The 22,910-nt window shown below is 38.9% G+C and overlaps 1 protein-coding gene across 1 annotated transcript in view; it reads left to right on the forward strand.

The window, feature by feature from the left end:
* RFC1 (replication factor C subunit 1) overlaps positions 1-22,910 on the forward strand; it is a gene marked incomplete at its 5' end in the record, with an annotated part of 37,608 nt that extends 14,698 nt beyond the window's left edge. The window contains 21 exons of the mRNA XM_081999337.1: positions 3,547-3,779; positions 4,512-4,586; positions 6,489-6,566; positions 7,363-7,450; positions 7,546-7,847; positions 8,956-9,063; positions 9,598-9,777; positions 10,099-10,203; positions 11,457-11,859; positions 12,814-12,923; positions 14,520-14,634; positions 15,099-15,187; positions 16,227-16,364; positions 16,786-16,881; positions 17,057-17,155; positions 17,594-17,748; positions 17,866-17,983; positions 18,933-19,078; positions 19,529-19,745; positions 21,864-22,055; positions 22,605-22,910. Of these exons, the coding sequence (XP_081855463.1) occupies positions 3,547-3,779; positions 4,512-4,586; positions 6,489-6,566; positions 7,363-7,450; positions 7,546-7,847; positions 8,956-9,063; positions 9,598-9,777; positions 10,099-10,203; positions 11,457-11,859; positions 12,814-12,923; positions 14,520-14,634; positions 15,099-15,187; positions 16,227-16,364; positions 16,786-16,881; positions 17,057-17,155; positions 17,594-17,748; positions 17,866-17,983; positions 18,933-19,078; positions 19,529-19,745; positions 21,864-22,055; positions 22,605-22,700 (3,143 nt within the window). The 3' untranslated portion in view covers positions 22,701-22,910. The remainder of the gene's footprint in view (positions 1-3,546; positions 3,780-4,511; positions 4,587-6,488; positions 6,567-7,362; positions 7,451-7,545; positions 7,848-8,955; positions 9,064-9,597; positions 9,778-10,098; positions 10,204-11,456; positions 11,860-12,813; positions 12,924-14,519; positions 14,635-15,098; positions 15,188-16,226; positions 16,365-16,785; positions 16,882-17,056; positions 17,156-17,593; positions 17,749-17,865; positions 17,984-18,932; positions 19,079-19,528; positions 19,746-21,863; positions 22,056-22,604) is intronic.

Genomic DNA, 22,910 nt, shown 5'->3' on the forward strand with positions numbered 1-22,910 from the left:
TCTGTTCCATTAATCACATGATTAGCTTTCTCTTTGTCACATTGACTTAATTTTCAGAAAACTTGAATAGATGGTATTGACTTGTGTTTGTAATTCAGATAATCCTGAAAAAAAAACCCAAGCAAATGTGTATGCTCAGGGTATTTTTTCGTAGTATAGCACACAAAAAAATGTGTTGATGTAAATAGGAAATACAGTTCTTTGTATAGCAGAACAAGACTATTCCAAGATATTGCACCATAAAAATAACCTGATGATAAAATTGTTCCCTGTTTCTTGCTTTGTGAAGTCTGTGCCCCCATGTAAGGCTTATCTCAGCTGTTCACCTAGCAATTGCTGTACGAATGCAATTAAGCTATACTTTTTATAAGCAAATATCTGAATTTTCACTTTTTTTTTCTCCCAAATTATTGGCTTGCTTGTAGGAGTGAGAATGCTTCTCTCCTTTTGCAGGTTGTGTTGAGAAACATTGGCCTGAATAGTCCAGCAGCAATACTAGGATGCTCTCTTGATATTTTCAAAGTTGTAAATGAAGTCACCTCATGTTTGTAAGGAAACTGAAAGGGTACAACTGATCAACTTTGCTGTTCACTTCTGTGGCAGTAGGCATGTGTGAGCAGTTTGTTTCAAGGAAGAAGTGTTGAGGTTTTACTGAAGAAGCTGATGTTCTTAAGTACTTGACATGAGGGGAGTGCGTGGGGATCAGGCAAATTTGTGCTGAGTTTATGAATTTCCTGAACCTGGGATGAAACTGTAGCCTGAGCAGCTGTCCCCTAAAGCATCTTTTGAAACCCACTTAATAGAATCGGGGTGGTTTTGTTTCCTAATGACCACTTTCATGTTCTCATTCTGCCTTTCCTTTATTTACGCGTATAGATGGCTGTTCATAAGCGCTGTGAGTCTCTTGTCTTTCTTCAACCACTGCTTGCAGTCAATAAATGCTTCTAATCCTGTTGTTTCTAGGAAGGACATAATTAAAGCAAACCTCTAATTATTGGTAATACTTGGTACTGGCATCATAAATGACTCAAATCCACATCCTTTTTAATTAAAACCTAATTATATTTACTCTGCTGCTTTCTACTTGAGATACAGCAATATCCTGTTGTTTTTTGTTGTTTTTTAAATGGCTATGAGTGAATAATGAAAAAATCAATATTGCATGCAGATCTTCTGATAACAATAGTGATGAGTAAATTTTATTTTTTCTAGCATGGAGCAGTCCTTAGCTTAAGAAAAGCTGGGAGTTGAGGGGCAGAACAGGATTTGTATCTTCTTTACAAGGCAAATTTAATTAAATGTACATTAACAGTTGATTTCTAATAGTAGGTATGTTTTACTCCTGCAAATGTGTTTTCTTGTTAAATTGAAAAATTTAAAAGATGCAAAAATATTTCTGAAACTATGTTTGAGATAAGCAGTCTCGTATTCAGATCTCAAACTATTGTAAATTAGGAGCCTGAAGCATCAGTGTTCAAATCTCCCAGATATGTAATAGTTTGTTAAATTCAGCTAACTTGGCAGTAAGAGACTTACTGCTGCCTAGGGAAAGTAAATTGTGTTGAGGATAGTAAAGCTTTTAGCTTCGTGGTAAAACTCACTTCTCTCAACTGAGGGATCTGGGCTTGAATTTTCTCTTTCATATATTGCTTTGTGAATTGAATTGGCTAAAGTGCCACTTTCTCGTAGATATATTTTTATCTTTAGGCATTCTGGATTTAACTGCTGAACTACTTTCCTTCCTTACAGATGTATCTTTGTTTTATCTTTCTTTCTCTGAACTTTCTCTCCCAGGAATAGTCAGGTTCCCCCTTTGTACTTGCTATAGTCTGCTTAGTAAGTGTTCAGTAGCAGATGGCTCCAGATCAGCTAAAAGCTGATGCCTAAAACACTTGTTACTACCATCTATTGAGAAAAGGTGAAACAAAAAAATGGTTTCCCTCTATCTAGTATATAACAAAAATTATAGATTACAGACATATGATATCATCTAAACTTAGAGAATTGATTAAGAAAACAAATTTTTGTATGAAAAGAAATATGGGGGCTTAAATTGGAGATAAATGGAAAATGAACATTTTTTGGTGATAATACTGTCAGTTTAAGGTCAGTTATAAAACAGATGTTTAGAACATTCTGTGTTTGATATGTTGAGGGGAATGTCTGAAACATCTGTATTTTGAGAAAAGTAAAACCAGACTTCAGTTAGCGGCATGCAAATGAGGCTGCCTCTGTTTCTGTTCCTCTCAAGTCTTTGCGTTTTATTCTTTCCATGTCTAATGTTCATTTTGGGGGTTTTCTTGCAATTTGCTTCTTAGCCCTTGCACACTTTGAGTTTTTAGATTTCATAGAGAAAGTGCTTTTGTCACTAATTAAGAAGTTTGTCTAGTGATGTTTGTTTCTGTGCTGTAATATTAATCATAATCACCATTAATCATTTGGCAATGATATCTTGTAGGTTTTGGTATGCTTCAGTGATAAGTTTTCATTTGTATAACTGTCAGTAAGACTTCATGACATGACACAAAACTCTTTGAAGTCCTTGGTAATCTTTTTTTGTTGAGTGATTGACTAGGTGAAGAGTTTGGGTCCAGAATGAACAAATGGCAATCAAACCGTCTTTCTCTTTTTCACTGCTGGGAAGATCGTGTTCCTGGCTATTATAGAAGAGTCCTAAAAGGAAAGATTGAGTTTTTGTTCAGTGGTCTGTGGACTAGTTCTTAGTGAGACTGTGTATGCCTTTTTCCTCCTTTTAAATTGAAAATTTGTATATATATGCTGACCCCTTGTCTGTTTTCTGTGTTCTGTGAAATGGCTGCATTTCATTGAGATGGTTTTGACTGTACTGGAAGGAGAGTGTGTTTAAGTGCAGAAATGTAAAAGATATAGAATAGCTCACAGAATCTCTGACTAAAAGGGAAAAAGTAAAAAATGGTGTTCAAGCATTTCTGCTAAAACATTCATAAGCTATGAGTAGTACTTTACAAATAACTGGCAAGCTTATTTAAGAAGCTTTTTGTAAATACAGTGTTCTAATACTTCCCCTGGTTTATAGTGTAATATTGAGAGTTTCTTAAGAATATAAAATCTACAAAGCCTATATTAGCTGCTCAGTTAATGGATACTATAAAGTAATAAGATAAATATAGCTTTTTACTTCACATTTTACATGAAGGAAGAGTTGTGCTGTTCAATTTGATGTTGCATTAATTAAGGAGATGGTTCAGATTTCAGCGACCTAGATTTTCTGTTTATTATCTTCCCTATGTAAGAAAGGAAGGCGTTCTTTGAAAACTCTGAATGAAAGGTAATGTATGAACACAAGTAAATTTTGTGCATCGTTATTTCAGTACTCAATCTATTCAGACTTGAGCTATGCTATTAAAGATGCTAAATACTGTGTGTTATGCAACTCAGCCTTTTTTTCAAGTAACTTCTAAATACCTATAATATCTTCTTGGTATCTGAGTTGATGTAACCTGCCAAATCTCTTGTAAGAACTTAAGTGCCATGTACCGGAAGTAATGGAATACTCTTCATGTTTAGATGAAGAAGATGACTTTGTCAATAAAAGAATTTCACTGAAACCAAAGGAGAATGGGACATCGACAGTCGGTTGTCTGGGAACAACTATAGTGAAAAAGGAAGATGCAAAACCACGAGCTAAAAGCAAACCATTATCTCCAGTGAAGCAGACTCCCACCTCAGCACTTGATTACTTTGGGGCAAGTAGTGTCCAACGATCAGAAAAGAAACTGGTAGCAAGCAAAAGGAAAGAAGTGAGTACTGATGATGTTCCTTTAGGCTATTCATGTGTCTGATAGCAGATCAAAATGGCCAGCTTAATGACTGCGAGGAGGTACTTAACTGGTTGTCCTACTTAATGTTACTTTTTAATAACCACTCAAGGGTAAGTTCTGTTCTGATGATATGTGCAGGCATATGAAGTCCTCAAATACAATTTCAGAGTAGCATTTCTACATTTGAGAAGACAGCACAAAGTTGAAAGTAGTATTTTCTCTGTTGCTTCTTCTCAAGTGACTTTTCTTAAAATGAAGTAGTTTTGTAAGATTAGTGAGTGGATGGCATAGCTTATAGTTGAGGGCAGAGGGCAGGAGGGAGAGAAAGGAGGTTTTTTTCCCCAAGCTTTATGGCACATATATTCATGGAATAACAAAGTACCAAATATAGTATGGAGGAAATTAAAAATTCACAATTTAGTTGTGGATTTCTCTTTCAAGCTGGCCAACTGTGATAGCTTCAGAGATGTTCAGATTGTTTGAAGAAATGAGGTATTTATATTATGGCATGGTTTTGTTTTGAATAGTAAAATCTCTTAAACAGCCTTGTTTACTAGTGTTTAGGTTAGAGAGATAGGAATAAAATGCTGCATGTCTCATTCCCAGTCCTCTTCTAGAAGTATACAAAATGAATCTGTACAGATTAAATTATTATAATTTACACAATATTGGGGAAACTGAACTGTCAGTCTTTTTTTTTCTTAAATACAGCCTTCACAAAGCAGAGACAGCACAGTAGATGATGAGGCCATTGCTAGGCAACTGCAGCTTGAAGAAGATTCAGAGGTAAAAGCTCTATAAATTTGCTGCTGTATGCCAAGAAGTTTGTTTAACTTAATTTCTCAAGCAAAAACAATTTTAAGATGAGCTTTCAATGTATGACATAAGTAAGTGTAATAAAATGCATTTGTATACTTAACTCTTGCGCATATGTGTGAACATAGTCATGCAGTTATTTTTATGGTCATTGTTTTAGTTACGTAAACAGAGCATTTCAGTTCTCTGTCTATCCAGACTTGCTCTGTGCAGATGATGCGTCTGTAATAATCTTGCCTTTCTACTTCCTGCTTCCTCATATTTTTGGGTGTTTGGGTGAGTGTGGTTTGGTTTTGTGGGTTGTTTTTTTTTTGTTTTGTTTTTGTTGGTGTTTTTTTTTATTCCCTGGAGTGAAAAATTAAAAGCCATTGCCATCCATGATTGTTTCACTTATCATCTGAGTTTTCTTACCATTGAGAAAAATGTGAATGACCCTTATGTGTGTGTCTTAACCTTTCCTGTTTGAGTCAGTGCTAGTATGAGGGAAGGGTATACTTGTCATACATATTTACTTGCTGTTGGGAAAATAAATTAATTTCCCATGTACTGGCAATATTGAGTATCATTTGAAATGTACATGCAAAACTTAAGTCTCGTCCTTGACCTCCACAGAGGTGTGATGAATCTAGCTTTAATCTATTAGAAAGTTAAACAACCTGTAAGGAAAAACAGGGTGTTGTCTTCCATTTGAACTGATCTTATCTATTAATGCTGTCATTGTTGATATGTATCATCAAAAGAATGTACCTTATTTCAGGTGTATCTCTGCCTCAGTTTGGTTTGCTTTTGGTAGTCGCTGCCTTTCGCCTTTCTCACTGTAGACAGGGACGATAGATGCATTTCATTGTTATGAGCACATAAAAAGTAATGCCTGTGGCATATTGGTTTTATGAAATCTTCTATTTGAATCTGATAGCATTGCATGTTGGACTTCGACAATTATGAAAGGATTTTTGTTGTTGTTTTGTTAAAACAATGGTCAATATTTATTTGCAACAATATATACTATTCAGGAATAGAAAAAGTGTTCTCTAAGGGGCTGTATTGGATAGAAAAGTAACTTGATGATCAATTACCACTGTAGATGTCACATTTATTTTGTTAGGTGAAATAAAAATGCAACCAACCTGGCTTTGTTTTTTTATAATTAATAAATAACTTCCACAGATTCCATATGCACTATTTGTTCCTACTGGTGGTTCTGTCAGAGAAAATCAGTTGTGTAAGCAGAAATATTAAAAAATTGAAGTATATTGGTTTCCATAAAGTAAACGGAACTCCTGGCAGCAAGAGCTGGGTAAGGGCAGTAGCTGAATTGTCCAAAACAGCCAGAATTTTTTTTCATATGATATGTTGCTAGCAGGAAACAAGAATAAAACATTCATTATTGTAACATCATCATAATACTTAACAGGCATTGTTCCTACTTGTGTTTTGTGATGGCTTTTGGAAGTTTTCAAAAGCCAACAGGTTGCATCACAACTGGTTGCTGTGAGATCCTGCCTTCAAGTTTTGTTTGTTTATTAAATGAAAAGGATACACAACAATAAAAAATAGGAAGGAACAGAAAACCTCTTTGAAAACAGATTATACAGGCTTATTAATGTTTCTAGAGCAAAAAACTTAAACTCTACTTTTCTCAGTAGACTTCAATCTCTCTTTTTGGGGGAAAGAAGTAATTTTTCAGTGCAATTTTCGGAAATTTGTTTGCCTCTGGTAGGATGCATTTTTTCCAGCTATGTGCTGTCTTATTTTAGATAAACTTTTTGTCTTGAACAGCAAATAGAACTTTAAAACATTATAGTAGAATTAAAACTCATCAGATGTGAGCCTAAAAATCTTTGTTTTCTTTTTTTTTCTTTTTTCTTTCAGCTGGAGAGACAGCTGCATGAAGATGAAGAATTTGCTAAAACTTTGGCCATGTTGGATGAAACACCGCAGGAGAAAAAGGTTGAATTATTTTTAAACTTTAGTTTTTAGAAATTGTATTACTGAGAGTGTTCTTATTTAGACACCTAATCTTTGTTTTGAGACTGCCATACAAATGCATTAGAAGCAGCAAGAAATTGTTGGCATGAAAATAACATACTCACTTTTCATACTTTCCTCTTGGATTTTCCTCGCTCAGTAAATAATGTGTCCTTCCTAATCATACAATAACCATTGTATCCCGCTTCTGTTCAAATGGGACTTTAAGTTCTAGTTCTGATCGAGTGAAGTGTGTTGCTGAAGACTCATGCTTTAGATCATCTATAGCTCTGTCTGTTCAGGAGGACCAGGTCACGGAAGAGAATACTTCCCTTGCTCTGACAGAAGGGGCAAGTAGGGATCTTGAGAGTTTTAAGACTAACCCCAATAGTGGAAGTCTTACCAGTTCTCATAGCTTGTGGTGTAACGCACAGTAAAATATTTTCTGGGTTGTACATCAAGACTCTTAAGGATTGCTAGTTTGAATATGGCAAGTATTAGTACTTCTAGATTAATCAGTAAACTGGTTGGCATGGAAATTTACTGTAACCTGGAAGTCTGTCTGGCCTTTGACTTAAGGAATGATTATGTGCATGGCCGAGTGTAGTATTTGCTCATCTGCCTGCCTTTGATAGAGAATGTATTCTGGCTTGTGGTAGGGATCAGCTTTGTTAGATGTCATTCAGTCTGTTGTACTTAACAGTAGGGAAACCTGGGGATCTGGACTTAATGGTAGCTTGGGACATGCATCTCTGACTGGCATTGTTTGTTTATTTAGGCTCGGAAAGATTCGGGAGGAGAGCAAACGGTATTGAGCATCAAGAGCAGTCCTAATGTGGCAGAAAGATATAAGCAGTCAGAAAGAGGTAAGACATGGAATATAGAAAATACGTCACCAGTTTATAGTATTAATGAGATAGATTCTTATGTATGTGCTCTCCTCCCTCTGCCTCCTTTCACGTGAAAGCAACAAACTCGACAGGTGAAGCAAAGAATTACACTGCGAAGCAGAAGACTAAATCTGAACGTTCAAAAGGGTCTCGTTTATCCCCACAATCATCTGATTGTAAAATAGCAAGAGAGTTGACGAATAAGACCTTGCCTTTGAAACCTAGCTCTAAGCTTGTGTCTCTGAAACAAAAAGAAGAGATTGCTGAAAAGCAAAGAGGTGCTCAAAGTTTAATATCAAAAGAAAAAGCTGCTTCAGGGAAAGAAAGCAAGACAACACCAAAGAAGGAGAAAATTTCTCCCAAGAAGACTGAGGTAGGACCTATCAAAATTACTTTAGTTGCCTTGGTGGAGTTTGCAGGAATTTAATTTATTATTGTTTATGTGTCACTGTTGTGAATTGGTACTTTGAATCTTCTGGGCAATTTTGAAAACTTTGAATTCTGGTAAGGCTTTAAGTTCATAGCAATTGTAGAAATATAGGGGGGAAAAAAACTAGCTGGAAAAGTGTAAATTAAATGCATGAAGGAACTGAGAGTTCTTTAATGCTCATTAAGGTATGCATGTACGCTGCAATATCAGTTCAGTGCTCTTTCATGTTTAACTTTCCTAAAAAATGCAGAACACGGGAATTCTGACACCGAGTAAGTGAAAGCTGACTGTTTATGTGAGTGTGGTGACCCTGTGGATCTATACTGCTGTTAGAATGATAAATGGCATTGGTTTTTTTTCCCCTTCCTTCCTCTCTACTCTCCTATTTCTGAAATATATTTCTTATGGTTGATATATTATGTGGGAATATACTTTAGTTTTCATTTAACTGTCTGATTCAGTAACTGTAATTGTTGAACATACTGGCAGTTATTGGCAGCCTCAAAACATACCTTTTAATCATAAAGTACAAAATATCCAATTTTGATGCTTAAGTAACAATTGTAGTTGGGAGGGGGAGAGACCCTGCACCTTTTTCAGGGGTGAATTTTAAATAATTTTTTTACTGATTAAAAAGCTTAAATGTTTTGTATGTAGAAATACTATGAAGTAGACTTTATGTAAGTGTAGATCTTGCCTATACCTGATCATAATTCTGAAATAAAATAGGATGTATCTTTAAAGCAACAATTTATGAATTAAGTGAGCATGGACATGTTGAATACAGATGAATGTATGAAACTTTGCAATAAACAATGGGTACATATTTTTTTAAACTCTTGGGTGAGTTTTTGAAATTTTTAAAAAAAGAACAACAAAAAATACCTCAAAACACATGCACCAAAACCAGAACAAGCTTTGGTATTGTATGTTAACAGATTAAAAACAAGTGTTAGAACGTTTCCTCTGGTGCATGAAGATGTCTTATATTGTGATGCTTGGGTTTTTGTTGGTTTTATATATATAATATGTGTATGAATCCCCCCCCAAGTCTGTAAGTCCTGAGGACTCTGAAAAGAAGCGAACCAATTATCAAGCCTACCGAAGCTTCCTTAATCGTGAAGGTCCAAAAGCGCTGGGTTCCAAAGAGATACCTCAGGTAAGTTTGGCTACAGCAGCATTCCATATATACAAGTGGAATGTGTCATAGGCTTACTGTTATAAGTGATCTAACAAGTAGGAACTAGACTACTTAAAAACTGGTATTTTTTTTCAAATAGGAAGTCTGTCTTGGAAAAAGCTGAATTGTAATGCAAAGCAGTGACTAAATGTAGGGAAATATATGAAGAAATTAAATTCAGTACTTGGCTTATGAAGTTATGATGGTGAAAAATAGTTACTGATCTTAGAATTGCAGATTGCTGTCACTCATTTGACTGACATGCTCTGCTTGAAGCATAGAGTGTTATGAGCATGATCGGTCAGGTGAACAATGTGGGAAGTTTTGCTGGTAGCTATTCCTTTTAATGGCTTTTGAACTTTTAGAACTATTACCTAGCTAGGTAGCTTAGGCTTACTTTTAAAGTTTCATAGGGTTCTTGACATGGTAGGGGGTTAAAAAAGTTTATGGTGAAGAGGTATTTGGTAGAATTGCATCAGGTAATGGCATTTTCTGCAATGCTCTGGTTCTCAGGGAGCTGAAAACTGCTTGGAAGGCCTGACGTTCGTAATTACAGGCGTTCTGGAGTGTATTGAAAGGGATGAGGCCAAGTCTCTGATTGAACGTTATGGAGGAAAAGTAACTGGCAACGTCAGCAAGAAGACAAACTATCTGGTTATGGGGCGAGACTGTGGCCAATCTAAATGTGAAAAGGTGAGTGTTCCTGTGCCTGAGCGATGTAGGAGTGAATTATTTGTATCTAACTGTGTTGATTTTCAGTATCTCTGCCAAAAGGAGGCAGTACTACAAATAAAGTGCATGTTAAAAAGGAAAAGTTGCCTAATGTTTTAGGGCTTTGTTTTGTTTTTATTTATATATATGTGTGTGTGTGTATATTTTTTTTATATATATTAAACAACCAACTCTTGTTGTTGTTGTTGCGTTCCTAAACATAGTCTTTACTGGAAAGTGCTTTGAAGTGAATTATGTAACTTCTTCCTTTACTTGACCATACTTTTAATTCTTTGGCTCCAGGCATCGACTTTAGGGACAAAAGTTATTGATGAGGATGGCCTGTTTGATCTTATTCGAACCATGCCGGGCAAAAAGTCCAAGTATGAGCTGGCAGCTGAAATGGAGGTTTGTTTATAATAAACTTAGTGTTGTGGGTTTTTTTAATTTGGTTTGTCTTTTGTTGAAAGGAATTTTGTTCTTCTGCTCCAGTACCAGTAACCCTGTGATTGTCAGTTTGATCTTTTTATGTGTTTCAGACTTCTACTTGGCAGCTATAGCGTTTTTTCCCACCTTTCATTTTTATATCCTGACGTTATTCTGTATTTTAGGTATCTGAGGGGGTAGTTGTAGCTCCATAGATGGTTTCAGTTTTAAACTTTGAATATTTGATTATTTTTTTTGATATAAGTAATTGTGACTGATACTGTGTGGCTCTTGGACAGGCCCAATATAAAATTGTACGGTAAACATGAGACAGCTATATGTAAACCATGTGTATGCATAACAGACTTTGTCTTTAATATTATTACTTCAAGTATAATGTAAAGGTAAATTTTTTCAGGGAGTAGTGTAAAAACAGTAAGAAGTTTGGGATTTTTATGCACATTTAAATTTACTCTGTAATAGCTGATAAAATGTTACTAAAATCACTGTTAGCTCTAGCATGTTGTACATTGAGTGTAGATGTTGCTTTGGTACTTCTGATGTGGCTAGACATGAATTGTTGCATGTAAAGATGCTATTGGTATCTTAAGGAAAAGCAACTCTAAGCTTGCTAGCCAATTACTTTCACCCCTCTAAAATTTTTTGCATTGAACGCTTTCTGGGGTTGTGGGCTTTTTGTTCAATTTTTTTTTTTTCCTGTTAAATAACTGTAGTTCTTTTTAAAAGTGTGTGCTTGAGAGGAGTGTTCCCTTGTTGGAAACAGGGTTATTCCCTGTTCTTCCTGCTTTTATCCACATGTTCCTACTGTTAATTTTTTGTGTGTGTGTTTGAGCTTGGAAGCGCTGTTTTGTGAGAGCTGTGCTTCAGCTTCTTGAGTGTCTGATGGCCCAACCTGACAGTCCTCAGTTTTGCATTATTTATTTTAATGATGCATCAGGCTCAGTGAGTAAGGGGAGTTACTGCTCTGGGAATGACCGGAACATTTCCTGCCTCTCTTGTGGGTTGTCCTACAGAACCAGGTGGCATCATGTTAACAATAGTTTATTTTTCAAAGAGGAATATTTCTTTATCTGCTCTTAAAGTTTTTTTTTATCAGTACGTAAGCTTTGTTACTTTCTTAAGCACTCATGTACATGTGTTCAAAGACAGCATGTTTGTTTACTGTATGGTTTTTTGAAATTTCCCTTTAACTTTCTTACCTTTATTTTCTGAAGACAAAGCAAGCAGAGTCAAGACCTAAAAAGACACCCCAGAAAACTGAAAAAAGGAATTTTAGCCCCTTCAAAAGGGAAACTGATAATAAAAAAAATAAGTCTACTCCTGAAAAAGGAGATACTGTCAAATCTGTTAAGAAAGAAACCACTGCTGTTCGAAAGCTTACGGACTTTAAACGGCAAACTGTGGAGAAGAAAGACGCTCCAAAACCCAAGAGAAACTTGGTTTCTGAGATTAATGAAGATGGAACAGAGAGATTGCTATGGGTAGATAAGTACAAGCCTGTATCTCTTAAGGCAATAATTGGACAGCAGGGCGAGCAAAGCTGTGCCAATAAACTGCTCCGATGGCTCCGAAACTGGCACAAGAATACCTCAGAAGATGGACAAGGTGACCAGCGCGGTTAACATTTTTCTCTGTGTTCTTCTATGTCAATCTCACTGCTTGGTTCCCTGGGCTGATAAGATAGCAGTGCAACTCTAGAATGGGAATGAGGCTGAAGTCTGATGCATTTTTTTCAAAGCAGCAGTTGAGCCGGATTGTGGTGTGTGGGAGGGGTGGTTTTGTGTGGTGGGGTTTTCTGGGTTTTTTTTGTTTTTTTTTTAAAAGCAGTTTTTCCCTTACCACCCATTCCCACCTCCAAAAGACACAGAAAAGCAAACTGTGTCTGAAGAGATTTTTTAAAATCTTATGGTATTCTCTTAAATGTTATTTCTTTGTCAAAAGAAAGCAAAATAACCTAGCAGTAGTATCTATATAAAAGGCCTCATATTCACCCTAGTGGATTCTTTCTCACAAAGAGGAATGTTGAGCAGTGCTAACCTGTCTGTACACACAGTGACAATACAGGATAGCATCATGCATGGGGAAGAGATGAATTATTAAGGTCCTGGTTCTGTCTGAGAAGCAGCCCATGTCATGCGTAGTGTGTCAGCCTGTAGACAGTTTTGTTTGGGGGTGTGTTTTTTTTTTTTTCATCCTATGATTAAAGTGGTGTTTAAGCTTCTCTGCTGTCATAGTGGTAGTGTTTTTTTTCCATGTGGTATGTGGGTTGGGTTGTTTTTTTGTGGTTTTTTTTTAATGATGTGGTTGGGGGGAAAATTGCAGAAATGGTTGTAGTACATTAGTAGCTCTTTTGCTATTTTTCAGTTTAGAATCACTGCAAGTCTTAAACTAAGATGGTTTAAGCTGCTTTTCCCCAAATGGCTAGGATGCAGATGTGTATATATTTTTTTCATATCAAGCCTTAAATGAAGAAAAACTGTAGTGGTGTTTGGTATCTTTAAAGATTTACATGAAGTTTGCAGTTTGTTTTGTAATACATACCTAGGTAAAATCTGTAATCTTCTTTTATAGCAAAGACCAATAAAACTGGAGGCAAAGATGATGGTTCTGGTTTTAAAGCAGCATTACTTTCTGGTCCACCTGGAGTTGGTAAAACTACTACAGCTTCTTTGGTTTGTAAGGTGAGTTCATATTAACAACCGTTTATATATTGACGCTCTATCTGGATACAGATACAGTGTGCAGGTGGATAATCCCCTAAACTATCAGGATCTGCTTGCAGCCAAGTTCTAGCTGCTCAGAACAGGGTTACAGGTGAAAATATGTGGATGCTTAGATACCTTTATAAGGTCTGGGATGAGAATACAGCAATGGGTGTCTGTGTTTTTCTGTTACATTGAGACGAAGCATATTGCAGTATGTTGAGCAATTGGAAATAATTTTCAGAAACTGAGTGTTTTAACACTAGTTCAACAAGTCAGTTGTTTTTGCACTAAATTTAGTGGGAGTCAAATTCTGGCAAGCTTTTTGCGAGTTTCTGTGACAGACTTGGTCGTGGCTTTTATATATCTAACAAAGATATCTTTTTCCAGATTCATTCTAAATTCAAATACTATTTTACGATGAGAGAAGCTGAGGGCTATGTGTTAATTTCTAAATCTGGATTTAGAAATTAGTTTTTCCTGACTTAGCTGGAACACTGTGTTCTACTAACTGTGTCATGAGAATCAGCTGGGAACTTTATTAATAGTGTTGCTGTATCATGTTACAGATTATTTTTGTTGTTCTTTGACTTGAAAGAACTCACTTAGAATATGATACTACCGGCTTGGAAGGATTGAGAACTATTGTCAGATATCTGATCTTTGTGCTGGGAAGGAATGATTACTTGCCTCAATATTTGAGTTGTATAGAGTAACTCACAATCTCCCCCTTGCTTTTCCTCCTCTGCCTTAAGAGCTTTGTGCCAACAAGCTGATGCCGCGCCCTTGCTTCTGCACTAGCATGCTCTTCTGCTTCTGGTTTCCAATTTAGCTTGCTCACAGCTGCTTCAGGTCTCTGCAGAGCATTTCCCTGTGTTCCACAGGAATAGACAACAAAACCAGTTTGTTCAAGCTGCAAGAGCTGTGAGCAGCTCACTGCTGTGCTGTGGCGTGCCCCTGGCAGGGGAGTTTGAGAAAGGAGCAGCTGGGTTAAATTCCTTCAAGGACTGACATGCAGCCCAGCCCTGCTGAAGTGCTAGGACTGCTGGGGGAGCCATGTGTTTCCTAGCTGTTGAACAGTTAAAACCTTCTATTTTCCTTCAGCTTTCAGAGGGTTGTGGCATGTTTCTTGTCCCAACTTTGTGCGTAAGACTTTGATACGCAGCTGGAAATACCATGGAGCTTAGCCAGCCTTGGCTCATAGCTCTGTTTCTGTCCCTGCTGGCAGTTCTGTTAATCCTTCAGAACTAAATCTGTGCCACTGAGTTTTTTTGGATGGTTTTGGTTTTTGGGGGTGTGTGGGTTGTTTTGGTTTTGGTTTTTTCCTCCTGTCCCCTCCCCCCTCCAAGTTCTCTTTTGGGCATATCTGTTCTGTGTCTGGTTATAAATATTTTTGGAGTGCGAGAGAAAAGGGGCATAAGGGGAGAAAGGAATCAAAACCACAAATTATATGTGAAAATAGTGTTGTAAGAGCATTCTTCTGGAACTCTGAAATACAGTTTCTAATTCTGAGTATGTTCTTGCACTGATCTGTGTTTGTTTTTTTTTTTTTTGTGATGTGTATGTTTGGACTAGGAACTGGGGTATAGCTATGTGGAGCTGAATGCCAGTGACACTCGCAGCAAGAACAGTCTAAAGGAAATAGTTGCTGAATCACTTAACAACACCAGCATCAAAGACTTTTGTTCTGGTATGTCTGTTGTTTGAAGGAGGATTCTTTGTGCTAAGAGTCTGGTTAGAGGAGGGACAGAGCTTCCTTATTACATGACAGTATTAGGAATTTAACTTGCTCATCATGTGAAGGGATCTGACTCTAACAGGGGTGGCTTCATTTAGTAAGCTGTTTTATTTCATCTTCAATTGTAGAATTAACTGATTCTACTAATAGCAGGATTTGTTAATCTGCACAAATCGTTCAAGAACTCTGCAGTTGCTCTTCTGTTGCATGCAATGTGTTTCTTGAAAGATGACACAAGGCTATAATTGGTTCTATTCTGTGAACATAGATTCATGTGATCAAGTGGCAGGACAAGAGGTTCACTACCATCTCAGTTGCCTAGGATGCGCTTACGTAACCTATAAAGCATTGGGTAGAACTCTGAGCAAGACCCTATTTTATTCCCATCTCATTTTCTTGTCCATATTCATTTTCAGGCACATCCTTATCAGTTAGCGGGAAACATGTATTGATCATGGATGAAGTGGATGGTATGGCAGGCAATGAAGACAGAGGAGGGATTCAGGTGAAACTGCTAAGAGTGCATACCATATACAGCATGAAAACATTTCAAGCCAGTCTGTCTTCAACCCATGGTCCATAAACTGTACTCTACAGAGAGTTTCTATCTGACCTATTTTAGAAGTCTGTCTTTGTGGAAGAACAATTATGTGTTGGTAGAGGTGGCGGGGCGGGGGGGAGATACTTTTGTAAAAGAAACATGGAGTGATGAACTTCGGTGTGTGCACTTCAGCTGTTTATTCCTGGACAGGTGAATTTATCCTCAGGTCTCTGCAACTGACATCTACCTGCAGTGGGAGTTTTGTAATCTGACTGGGACAGTTGCTCTCTTCAGTAGGTAGTAACGCCGAATAAATAATGTGGCATAGGCAGTATTATACTTTGTTCTCCTTAGCACCTCCAGTTTTAGCTTCTGAAATTCTCCTATGGTCACATGCAATACTTTGAGAATAAAGGGCCTACAGATCTTTAGCTCAGATGCAGACACTTACATTGCAGGAACATGAAATGGACCTGAATTTTAGTTTCATTAGAGCAGGCAAAGTTTGTTCTGGTAAGCCTAATAATGCTGAAGCCTCACGGTTGAGCTCTTTGGAGAGGGAAGAGCTGATCTTTTTACTTCCTGCTTTGTCATTGTTTGTGGCAGGGTGCAGTCAGAAAGACGGGTGCTCCTTCTGTGCACAGGCCAGGTCATACTGGCCTTTGGACAATCAAATCTAGTTCTGCAGGTGGACAGCTCTGCTCTAGGCTATTGATCTTAATTGTGTTGTGAAGAATGGTCTAAACATGATTGCTGGAAGTGGATAGTGGAAGTGAGTAGACGGCAGATTTATTGCAGCTGAATAGAATAGCAAGTGGAAAAAGTAGGAGAGGGGCTAGGCTTTCACTGTGTGGAAACATGGTTACAGTGGGAAGAGTTTTATAGGCTTGTATCTGTCAAGGATCTGATTTAGGCAGGGGTTAATACTGCTCGGTATGACACTTTAATTATTCTTATTCTCAGAGTTATCTGATGTAACTGTTTTAATGTGTTTAAATCATAGGAGCTGATTGGTTTGATTAGACACACAAAGATACCCATCATCTGTATGTGTAACGATCGCAACCATCCTAAAATTCGTTCCTTGGTCCACTACTGTTTTGATCTTCGTTTTCAGAGACCTCGTTTAGAACAGATTAAGGTAAGAAGGCTGTGGCTGTGTGGGCTGCGCTAAATTACCATCAGTAACTTCTGTCTTCATGTAGCAGAATTCATACAGAATTATAAATACTGCTTAAAACTTAATGGATCGCCTCTGTGAGTAACTGTGCTTTTCAAAATGGGTTGCCTGAGTTTTTCTTCCCAAAGAATGAAGTATCCCAAAGCCTTTCAGATTTAGAAGCCTGTCTTAAATATATAAAAAGATTTTTTTTTAATTATCATGCACTTTTTTTTTACACCAATGACAGGGGATGACTTATGGGATAAAATCTAAATTATATGTGCCTTAAGAAACTAGAAAAATACAGTCACACTCTTTCATAGATATGTCAATGTGTTCTGTAGGAGGAAGAATTCATAGGAATTCTCCAGTGACAATTTCTCAATTATGTGTATTGCAGGGTGCTATGATGTCTATTGCATTTAAAGAAGGTTTAAAAATTCCACCACCTGCTATGCAAGAGATAATCCTGGCAGCAAATCAGGACATCAGGCAGGTCAGTGCCAATTCAGCATCAGTGTCCATTCAGAGCATGTCATTTACAAGTCCTTGACTTCAATGTAGTATTTGAACAGTGTTGTTGTGTTTATATATAGAGATCAGCTTGTTTTCTGCTCCAGTCTTCCATTTAAATGCTCTTATGCTACCAAATTGTCCATTTTGTTCTTTAGGTTTTACATAATCTTAATATGTGGTGTGCAAAAGATAAGTCATTGACTTACGATGAGGCCAAAACAGATGCCAGCAGAGCCAAAAAGGATATCAAACTGGTAAGTGTAAAATACTGGATTGGCTTTTACTGTCATGTTGTGATATAAACATTAGGCTTTATAAGCATTCTCTGAACTAAAGCACTGATAGCTTAGATACAGGGAGCTGTCAAACTTGCCACAAATAGTTGAAGAGCAGTAAATCCAGGACTGAATATATATTTTGATGTACTGGTCTTACGTAAGATGCAATTGCGAAGCTCATGCTTCTTATGCCGAGTCCTCTATTTAGGAGATTATTCCCTTAATATCGGAAGTTAAACTCAATTTTTGAAATTGGTAAAGCACTAGGAAGGAAATACTGCACATTAAACTTGTACAGGTGAGTCCAGATATTGTTGGATACCACCACTACAGTAATTTTGTTGATACTGTGCTGTGTCTTAATGTTTGTGTTGACCCGCAACACACTGACTTCCTGAAATATCATTTACTTAGGGCCCTTTTGATGTTGTCCGGAAGGTTTTTGCTACTGGAGAGGAGGCTTCTCGTATGTCTCTTATAGACAAATCCGATCTTTTCTTCCATGATTATTCCCTAGCACCTCTTTTTGTCCAAGAGAACTATGTGCACGTGAAACCAGCTGCTGCTGGGTGAGTTATTCCATACCCTAAATTAACACAGGCGTTTGTGTCGGGGGAGTAAAACTAGACTAAAGCCGATCTGGATATTTTGCTTTGTAATACAGTCAACTTTGTTTTTTTTTCCAGAGGAAATCTGAAAAAGCACTTGGTGCTCTTGAGTAGAGCAGCTGATAGCATATGCGATGGTGATATAGTAGACAAACAGATTCGTAGCAAGCAAAACTGGAATCTTCTTCCGACACAGGTGAGCACTTGACACCCATGAAGTACATGAGTGTTCAGTGTGAAAGACTGATCTCTTGAGGTTGATGTTTTAGTTTAATTTTGACCTGTATAGTTCATACTTCGTGTAGTAGTCTGTTCTGCTAGCGAGAACAGCAGTTTTCTGTATTCATATTGTTGAACCTGTGCTGTATCATGAAATGAAGTCTTCTGAAACTTTGCAAAGCTTGACCCTTCTCTATGAAGCGTAGGAGCACGTGGCATGTATCACTTCTGACGTGCAGTGGCAAGCCTGCTCTGTTTTATTTACGTGCTTCCTTCCCCAGCCTCTCTCCAGGCCAGTATTTATCCCAGAGCACAGGGGACTGAAGCCTCATCACTGTACTTCTTTTTATGATCACTGAAACATTGACAAGGCTTGTGTTTAAAGGATTATGACTGGCATCAGAGAATGTATCATATATGAAATGGGAAGGGACCTCTGACGGTCATCTAGTCCACCCCCCTACTTAATGCTGGTCCAAAAAGATAGGTTGCTTAGGAACTTAATCTAGCTGAGTTTGTGTAGATTTGTGGTGTTCTTTGGAAAGGTCTCCTTCAACCATCTCCATCTGCTGGAGATTACAGCACTTGTTTGCCTGAAGGCAGCTGTTTGAGTGCACTCTAAAATGAGAAAGAAACAGGCTTCCCTGCCTGCCCCCCCCCCCCCCCCCAATGTTTTAAACCCCAGATAATTTCACAGATATTTTAGAACATGGGAACAAATAGGGTGGTACAAGAGAGGAAGCTGTAACCTAAAAGGGCTCGAACAGAAACAAGCAAGCAGGCAAGAACTGTCTTAAAAAGAGCTGTTTCCACTGCAGAACTGTATTCACTACCCCCTTTCATGCAGACAAGTAGGGCAGTATGTCACAGGGTCAGAGAGACTAACTCATTGTGATTGGAGTTTGGCATGTGTGTTACTTTTTCAGGCTATTTATGCAAGTGTTCTCCCGGGAGAGCTGATGAGAGGCTACATGTCCCAGTTTCCTGTCTTTCCCAGCTGGCTGGGGAAATTTTCATCCACAGGCAAACACGATCGTATCATTCAAGAACTGGCAATGCACATGAGTCTCAGGTAGTACTGACATTCCTCTTCTGGTGTATATTGCCACAGGTATTTAGTTCTTTTGTAGCTCAGATCTGCCATTAATTCCTTGCTGTGCTTGGTACAATCTTAAGCATATATTCTGTGAATATCCTTGTATGTTGTTGGTGATGCTTTTTTTAGCACTTAATCAGACTGCAAACACTGTTAGTATTGTTGGTGGTACTGGACTTCCCCACCCCCCGAAGTTGCTTCTCAGTCAGGGATGTGTTTCCCCAAACTGTTCAGCATTTGAATGCCTTGCATCAGGTTACCCCTAAGGCAGGTGTGGCAAAAGGAATAGCAGGGCACAATGTGCCCTGAGCTCCTAAGGTAGCTGATTATCTGTTTGCCAAGGGCCTACCTACAGGTTGCTTGTGTTTAGAAGTGAGTGTTGGTGGTTGTAGTACAGATTTACTTACTCCTTCCCATTTGACAAAGAACCCAGATGTGCAAGAGGACAGTAATAAATATGGAGTATCTGTCATATTTGCGGGATGCACTTGTCCGGCCCTTGCAAGACTTTGGAGCAGATGGTGTACAAGAAGCTGTAACATTCATGGACTCTTACTGCTTGATGAAAGAAGATATTGAAAATATCATGGAAATAAGCACATGGGGAGGCAAACCCAGTCCTTTTTCGAAGCTGGATCCTAAGGTAAAATTCACTAGTGATTCTTTTTTTTCTTTATCTTATAGATCTTTAAAAAGAAATCATAGCATAATAGGTCTTGTGTGGATGTTCTGCTTGAAAGGCTGAAGTTGGTGCAGCTGCAAAGGAATAATTTTATTAACTGTAATTAATTTCAGTCCCTGGTAGTCTTTGCAAATCATCTGTCAAACATACTACAGAAGGTTCAGGGATGTGTCCTAAAAGATAGTCAGGCTGTGCATCATTCAGGGGTCTTATACCTGTTGTTCCTGGTGTAAAGGACCATTGGGAGTCGGCTGTGTCTGGGGCATAGATGTGGAACAGAGAAGGGGCAGGGAAAGCTGGCACCTTTCTACACGCAGGCTCCTGGCTACAAGCTGTATTGCCTTCGCGCATAGCACTGTCTTTCTTACCACCATGCACAGGAGAAGAGACACACAACTGTGTTATGGTGTAGGCACTGAACTAAGAGGCTGGCTTGCAGCTTGTCTCTTCCACAGTCCAGTTAGACCGAACTGCCTGACCTGGGGAGACTGTGTGGTGCTCCCCCAGCATCCCTCTGGGGCTACTCCACTTGACAGATACTTCAGTGGTTGGGACCCTTATCTGGTACAAGGTGAGCTTAAGCTCAAGTCCCTGCTACAAACTAGGCAGGTGTGAGATGTTGGACCATGATCTCCCCCATCCCAGGCTGAGCCCAGAGAGTTGTGGTGAATGGAGTTAAATCCAGTTGGCGGCCAGTCACAAGCGGTGTTCCCCAGGGCTCGGTTCTGGGGCCGGTCTTGTTCAAGATATTTATCAATGATCTGGATGAGGGAATCGAGTGCTCCCTCAGTAAATTTGCAGATGACACCAAGTTGATGTGCTTGAGGGCAGGAAGGTTCTTCAGAGGGATCTGGACAGGCTGGATCAATGGGTTGAGGTCAGTTTTATGAGGTTTAACAAGGCCAAGTGCCGGGTCCTGCACTTGGGTCACAACAACCCCATGCAATGCTACAGGTTTGGGGAGGAGTGGCTGGAGAGCTGCCTGGCAGAAAGGGACCTGGGGGTGCTGGTTGACAGCTGGCTGACTGTGAGCCAGCAGTGTGCCCAAGAAAGCCAGCAGCATCCTGGCCTGTATCAGAAATAGTGTGGCCAGCAGGAGTAGGGAAGTGATTGTGCCCCTGTACTAGGGTGTGGCCTCAGCAGTGCTGGAATACTGTGTTCAGTTTTGGGCCCCTCACTTACAAGGACATTGAGTTGCTGGAGTGTGTCCAAAAAAGAGCAGTGAGGCTGGTGAGGGATCTGGAGAACAAGTCTTTTGAGGAGCGGCTGAGGGAACTGGGGTTGTTCAGCCTGGAGAAGAGGAGGCTGAGGGGAGACCTTATCGCTCTCTACAACTCTCTGACCAGGGGGTTGTGGTGAGGTGGGTGTTGGTCTCTTCTCCCAACTAACTAGCGATAGGATGAGATGAAATGGCCTCAAGGTGTGGCAAGGGAGGTTTAGACGAGATATTAGGAAAAGTTTCTTTACTGAGAGTGCGGTCAAGCATTGGAACAGGCTGCCCAGGGGAGTGGTGGAGTCACCATTTCCTGGAAGCATTCAAAAACATGTAGATGTGGCACTTCAGGATATGGTTTAGTGGGCATGGTGGTGTTGGGTTGGTGGTTAGACTTGATGATCTTGGAGGTCTTTTCCAATCTTAATGATTTTGTGACTCTGTCAGTACTCAGAGAAGAATTTTCTCTACTGGTACCTAAATCTATGCTACTATTGGGTGTTTACACCTAGTCTGAATATGCTACTCCACTGTGGCAGGTGTTCAATGCTGCTGAAGGCGGCTTTGGTGTAAGGGACTTGGATTAGGTGGGAGCAGAACAGTACTGCAATTACTGGAGGGCCTAAGCAAGAAGCATCTGAAGATGCACACTCTTATCTGAGGATTATGTGGGACTCATTTAAAATGAGCCTTCACCGTACAGCTCTTAGATGCTTTCTGTGTCTTTTTGAGATAGTGTCCTCTTCTACAATCTTTGGTGAAAGATGAAAAAAAAGATGATGCAGAATCTCTAGCCCAAGAGTTGGTTAGCTCATGAACTACCATGCCTAAGCTGATGCTTATGGTGTTTCCTTCCAACCTAACAGGTCAAAGCAGCTTTTACACGTGCCTACAACAAAGAGGTACATCTGACTCCATATTCACTTAATTATGTGAAAACATCTAAAAGACAGTCGGGATCTGCTGTGGCCTTAGATCTGAATGAAGACTTGTATGTGGAGGAGATCCAGTCTGATGAGGATGAGCAAGATACTGTTGAAAGTGATGCAATGATTAAGGTGACTTAGTTTTCTCAGTTAAACTACTCTACTAAACTGTTTCCTTGTTTTTAGTTACCTTTCTGGGACTTGCAACATCATCTGCATTTAGAAACAAAAAAATCTTGTAGTAGATATTGGATACATAATCTCTCAACTTTTAAATTCTTCACTAGTAGTAGTGTGAAAAAGTCTAAGTTATTTCTGTCTGTTGGCTTCTGCTTGAATGTGCACCCAAGTCAGACATCACTGTAAAGTCAGGAATACGGCATACAATTCCAAAACTTAGCAATATACCATTGGTAAGCAGCAGCCACAGGCCTTTGCATGTGGCTACCACAGGCGCCCATTCCAGTAATACCCTTTGTACATATTGCCAAACGGGGGAACTGTGCTCAGTCCCTAAGACTGGATGTTGTATGGTCTGTACTCTCTCTGGCCTTTAAAAACCTTGTACCTAAAAGGGGAGGGGAAGAGAAGAGGGGGCTTTTTCTTTTAACACTTACAGCATTTTGACTTATGCTTTTGTCAGGCTGCAGTTGGATTTTAAACTGTATATTCTGTTTGCAGCAAAAAAAGGCAAAGTCTTCCAAGCTGCCAAAAAGAGAGAAAAATGAAGACACAACAAAAAAAGAAGGGAAAAGAAAAGAGAAAACAAGACATTAAACAGAATAAAATCTTCCTCTGGATGCAGCTTTGCTTATCTAACTTCTGGCAGGAACACAAGACAGACCCAGTAATGGAGCTGGGACAGCAGAATGAGTGCGTTGAAAATGCTCCTCTTATAGAGGTGACCTAGCTACTGTACTCTCTCCCTATGCAGTGCTGTCCTTACTCCTAACGTGCTACAACGTTACAAGCTATAACTACCCTTGT

This window comes from Phaethon aethereus, assembly GCF_964289735.1.
Source record: "Phaethon aethereus genome assembly, chromosome: 4".
NCBI lineage: Eukaryota > Metazoa > Chordata > Aves > Phaethontiformes > Phaethontidae > Phaethon > Phaethon aethereus.